Below are 5,822 nucleotides of genomic sequence, written 5' to 3' on the forward strand. Positions count from 1 at the left end.
AAATGGATCCCTTGCAGACGCTTTAAAATTGAGGGAGCAAAAAAAAAAAAAAAAAAGATTAGTAAAAATAATTGTGAACAACTCTGTTCCGATGACCTAAACTTACAAGTCTTCAAACAGCTAAGACCAATACATTGTAAGATCTTTGTAATTCTTTAATGACTGATGACTGCTACAAAACAAATGTGATGCTTATATTTAAGAACGGATAAAGGTCTTCACCTAGTAACTACAGAGGTGAACGCTTAAGTTCCATTGTTAGAAAGATTTCAGAGGGTCTTTTAAGGAACTACATAAAGGATTATATAACAGAAAATAAAACCACAGATGACAGTCGGCATGGATTTATGAAGGAGATTCATTCCAAACAAATTGCAAGGAATCTGGCTGTTGTAAAGTCAGTCTGTATCACTTCCTGGTCTTTCCGGTGCTACCTGCTAGCCTACATCTGTCTCTTGTTCTGAAACTCTGCTCTTTGTCACTGATTTTTAACAATGACAAAATATTATTCCTCTCAGGGATTCTTGGCATATTTTGTGTTTTGTTTTTCTCTGCAATCCAGCCTCTATACCCTGTATAGCTAATTTTTGGGCTTCAGCTTTCTCTCCCTGAGTTTTGCATTTTGACTTATTAAACTGTCCCATAGTTTTCCTGGCACATTGTTCCTCCTGACCTTTGTCCTGGTTCCCTGTTTTTTTGGTGTTTGCCTTTTTGATACTCATCTTAACCAGCTGCTTGTGTTATGACTTTGCTTGAATACCATCTATCTCAGCCTTCTGCCTGTGTCAGAACGTCTTATATCTGCCTGAACACTGCTTAACCTACTCTTTGCCTGTTTGAAGTCCATTGTCTTTCCTAATCTTACGTTACTATGATTTAGTAGCCTGTTGTTATCAAGGGAGAAAGCATGAGTGCTGTGACCTGCAGAGTCCTTATCGAAGGCTGGGCATTCTGTAGACACTATAACTTAAAGTAACCTTGTGGAAACATGGTCCAAAGGCAAACGTAGCCTTAACCCTTTCGCTGCCAAGGACGTACGGCATACGGAGCTACAAAAGTGCTTCCAGCTGGTCAGCTCAGTATGCCGTACGGACCTGGCATTTACAGTTCTACCATAAGCTGATGGTCGCTTTAGCGACCATCAGCTTATAGTAGAACTGTTCAGCAGACTGTCCCCTTTAAATTAATAGCTGTCATCAGCGGCTCACAAGCCGCTGATGACCGCTATTTTCAAAAATACCGGGCGCCCCCCAGCATCGAAAGGGTTAAAAGCAGAGCCACAGCCTGCTACACTGTTAATAACCTGTGGCTGAATTATTCTTCCTGCGAACCTTGTCTGTGCGGTCTACCGCCACTGATCTGCAGGGACTGCAGATGCTCACCGACAATGGTTTTAGAACAAGGCCTGGCAAATGCTTGCATAGCTGTATTTTACCCCTATTGTTAGTTTATACACTTTGGTGGCATAATACTTCAAATGACAACATGCAATGTCAGTCTGCAGCTCCAAATGCTAACAAAATAGTTTCTTACATTTAGCCCTCATTCACACGAGTAACAACCGGCCCGTACTGATCTGTGCTGCGTGCACGGCCGTATCAGGCCGCTCCCGGGAAGGACAGGTGCTGCGTGTGATTACACGCAGCAGTCTGTTCTCTATGGGAGTATGCGGGTGTACGCGGCCCTACGCTCACCCGCCCTGCACGTCCGTGCGGGTGTCCGTACTCGTACGCCGACAGGATGGATCCTTTCTGCACCCGAGCATCCGCACCCGTACTGACGGGCAGTTCGGGTGAGCGTAGGGCGGCATACGGCCGCGTACTCCCATAGAGAACAGGCTGCTGCGTGTAATCACACACAGCACCTGTCCTTCCCGGGAGCAGTGCGATACGGCCGTGCAAGCAGCACGGATCTGTACGGGCCGGCTGTTACTCGTGTGAATGAGGGTTTAAAGAACCAGAGAGCCAAGACAGACTTTAATTGCATCTAAACTTTGGTCTTAAATTTATAAAGCATTAGTATACCACCTTCTTAAATTTTCAGTTTAGTTTTAAGAAGCTCAAAAAAAAAAAAGATGCCCCAACACTGGGAAGTATGCAGTGATAGACAAATACATTATCAAGGGGCACAGAAGGTTTGAATTACTAGGAACTATTACATTAACTGAATCTGTTCACCCTTGATGTGGAGAAGAAAAAAAAACAACAAATTATCGCCTTATAAAAAGTAAATATACAGCATACATATAGAAAAGTCAGTGGAAAGCTATTTACTTTAAAGTCACAGCAGGACACCCCTTGTAGTTGAAAAGAAGATTAATGTTCAGCTGGGAAAAGCATTTATCAGGCTGCCAACAGGAGTCATAAAGGTATTTTTTCCTTCATCTGAACCAGCTTGGGTTTCAGGATGCATTTTGTTAAGGTTTAATGTGATAGATATATGTATTTTCCAACCCAAGTAACTATGAAATATCAAGGGACATTGCTAGAGTTGCACTGATGCGAAATCCATGCTTCCATCCTTTGCTCCAACCCATTGTAAATAGCCGCACCACTTTAGAAGTGTACGCTCAAACAGTGAATGAAGCTGACTGGCTGCAGTCGCTGTTCGACCGGCCGATAATTTTCCAACCTGCTCCTTCAACAGAGGTTGACTGAAAAATCAGCTTTTGTCAAGCCAGGTATTTATATTATATATTGTATATATTACAGCTATTTAGATAGTGCCAAAAATGTATGCAGTGCTTTACATACTGCACATTCACATCAGTCTCTATTTCAGATGCAAACACGGCCAATTTAAACAGGAGCCAATTAACCTTCCAGCATGTCTTTGGAGTGTGGGCGGAAACTGGAGTACCCGGAGGAAACCCATGCAAGCACAAGGAGAACATGTAAACTCCATGCAGATAGTGTCCTGACCAGGATTTGAACCAGGGACCCCCATTGCTCCAAGGAAGACGTGCTAACCCACACAGTGGCTTAGCAGCAGACCGCTGAAATTCAGAGTATGGCCAGCTTAACATTCTGGCGTGGTGTGGCATCCTTTAGACATGCGTTTGTTGCCCTTTTTGTTATAGTAGATTGGAAAGGTTTCATTTTTGTCAATAGCAATAAAAAAAATTCCAGTACCAAGCTTGTAACAAAATAAACACAAGCATCATGCTAAAGTATTTTTTACAATGATTTACAGTATACCTGTACCTATGATGTATACCAACATCAAAAAAGGGTTTATAGAAAGGTACTATCTCGAATAATTCCAAACATTTACAAAAACATTTAAATATTGGAGATAATAAATTAAAAAAAAAAAAAACATGCTGGAGTCACAATGTGAGGCATTTTCTTAGACGCAGGTTACTTCCTGTCTTATAAAACAGGAATTTCCCCTTTCCCAGTAATATATCACAACAGACATTAGTCGGCAGCATGGCATATGTTAATAGCATGCAATATACTTCAGGATATGTAAACATTTAATGGAATAGCTATAAAAGTTTATTATTAGCTCCTCCATTCACTTGTGTTTTAAGTTTACTGCCCATTAAATACTTCCTGTATTTGTTAGGCCTCACAAGTGGCACTAATTAAGACAGCATGGCTATTCCTGTTGAATTTAGTTTGTGTGGCTGCTATTACAGAACTTTCTAGAACTGGGTGAACAGGAATCTATTTATCTATGTCCCTGCTTAAAGATGACCTAGTGTTAGATTTATTTTTTTCATGTACGTTAGGTGCATGCTTGCTAGGAAATCTATAAGCATAATACTTACAGGTATTTATTACCGCTCAAGGAGATCAAAGAACTCCCTCTGACTTTACCTTCATCTTCTGTCTCCCCAAAAGGATGGCATCATCTTTTAGGATGTCCTAGGGATTTATGGATCATGTAAAACCAAGAAGTAGACTTTATGTTCTGTGTGTAATCGTGTCACACACAGTGCAGCCCCCTGTAGCATTTTTATTTCTGTGACTTGACAGAAAATGACCGTGTACAATGTAAGTGAGAGAACACAGGAGGAGCAACCATTGAAGAAATGGTTCCTCTGGCTTGCAGCAGAACCAACTTTCGACTTGCTTTTTCAGGCTGACCATGAGAAAGTGTCACTTTAATGAAGCTCGTAAATTTTGCTAGTAAAAAGTCCTGTTTTCATCCTGTGTACCGTGACATGTCAGGAATTTATTAATGCAGACTTGTAAATTCACTTTAACAAGCAACTCTTGTTTTTAATCCTCGAGTAGACTAAGTCATCCCTGCAACTGCTGGGTCACCGTCTACTCTGGAAATGCCAAACTTCTTGACCTGCGATTCTTCCGGTTGGAGATTCCCAACTTAGCCCATAAAGGGTTTTTTTGCAGTATAGTTATACAGACCTCTCATTTTTTTAGAAAGAAATGACAAACCCTACAAAACACAAAAATTCCCCAGCCTCAACCTGCCAGCCAGCCTGCAACCAAACAAGTAGCCCTGTCAACAGTATGCGTTAAAATCAGAGGTTTAAGTTGCACAATCTTTTGGCCAAAAATATGTAGAAGCCACACTGCCGCGCCAAGGCACCTCTGCAAAGTGTGGTCCTAACTCTATGTATCCGAGTCTCTAAGTGTGAGCATATTAATGAAGTTGATAAATTACATGCAGGTGTACCTGGAGGTAGCCAACTCCTCCTAATAAGGTGCAGGGACGCACTGGAGGCCCAGCAACCAAAAATGCACGCTGGGACTCCAGTGCATCCCCCAAACCAAAAATAGTCAAACTAGAAAAAATGGTACATGCATGTATCTATAACCAGCCTTTATAGCAGGGCGCACATTGGGAAGGCTTACAACAATACAAAACACAAAAATTCCCCAGCCTCAACCTGCCAGCCAGCCTGCAACCAAACAAGTAGCCCTGTCAACAGTATGCGTTAAAATCAGAGGTTTACTCTGATTTTAACGCATACTGTTGACAGGGCTACTTGTTTGGTTGCAGGCTGGCTGGCAGGTTGAGGCTGGGGAATTTTTTTGTTTTGTATTGTTGTAAGCCTTCCCAATGTGCGCCCTGCTATAAAGGCTGGTTATAGATACATGCATGTACCATTTTTTCTAGAAATGACAAACCCTACCTATTCTACAGACAAGGCAGATACACTTCACAAACGTACAGGCAAGAGGCTGCAGACCTGTCCAATAGCCCTGCAGAAGGAGTTGACATAATAATTTCCCCTATTGCTTGGAGTTACTCCTAAATGTATTTTGTGTGGAGGGGACACAAACAAATCACATATTTCAATACTTCAAAGTAGATCTTGAACCCGCTAGAAACAGCCATAGAGAAATACATACAAGTTGAGGGGTTATTTCAGCAAAAGAATATGAATTCAATGACCAAAAATGATTGAGAAAATGTGACCATTAGCTAGTTTGCTGTCTCGTGGGCATCTGTAATAATCTTAGATCTACCTATGTTTCAGATACCCTTGGTAGTACTGTAGAGAATACTGTACAGTAAACCTCAACCTGTAGAGAAACACTAAGACTAGTTTGGTTCAGCATATATGTACTCACGTTCATTCATGTTGTAACTGGAGAGGTCAGGATAGCTTCTCTGAGTAGGCCTAGCGGCTGAAAAAAATAAACATACTATGTTGAAAATGGTAAAACATTTTAATTATTGAATGACTTACCAGTATGTAACACACTGTATTTATTACAGTGTAATACTAACCCAAAAAAACTGCAAGAGAAATAGAAGAGGCAAAAGAATATGGCAGAGATATAGTAGTTGCCACTGACAAATATACTACATATAACAGATGAATATTGTACTATTCTATACTA

At 41.1% G+C, this 5,822-nt stretch overlaps 1 protein-coding gene across 1 annotated transcript in view; it reads right to left on the reverse strand.

The window, feature by feature from the left end:
- SH3YL1 (SH3 and SYLF domain containing 1) overlaps positions 1-5,822 on the reverse strand; it is an 80,708-nt gene that overhangs the window by 34,490 nt on the left and 40,396 nt on the right. The window contains exon 9 of the mRNA XM_018563121.1: positions 5,550-5,606. Coding sequence (XP_018418623.1) covers positions 5,550-5,606 — 57 coding nt within the window. The remainder of the gene's footprint in view (positions 1-5,549; positions 5,607-5,822) is intronic.

This window comes from Nanorana parkeri, unplaced genomic scaffold (assembly GCF_000935625.1).
Source record: "Nanorana parkeri isolate BGI_ZX_2015 unplaced genomic scaffold, ASM93562v1 scaffold634, whole genome shotgun sequence".
Taxonomy (NCBI): Eukaryota; Metazoa; Chordata; class Amphibia; order Anura; family Dicroglossidae; genus Nanorana; species Nanorana parkeri.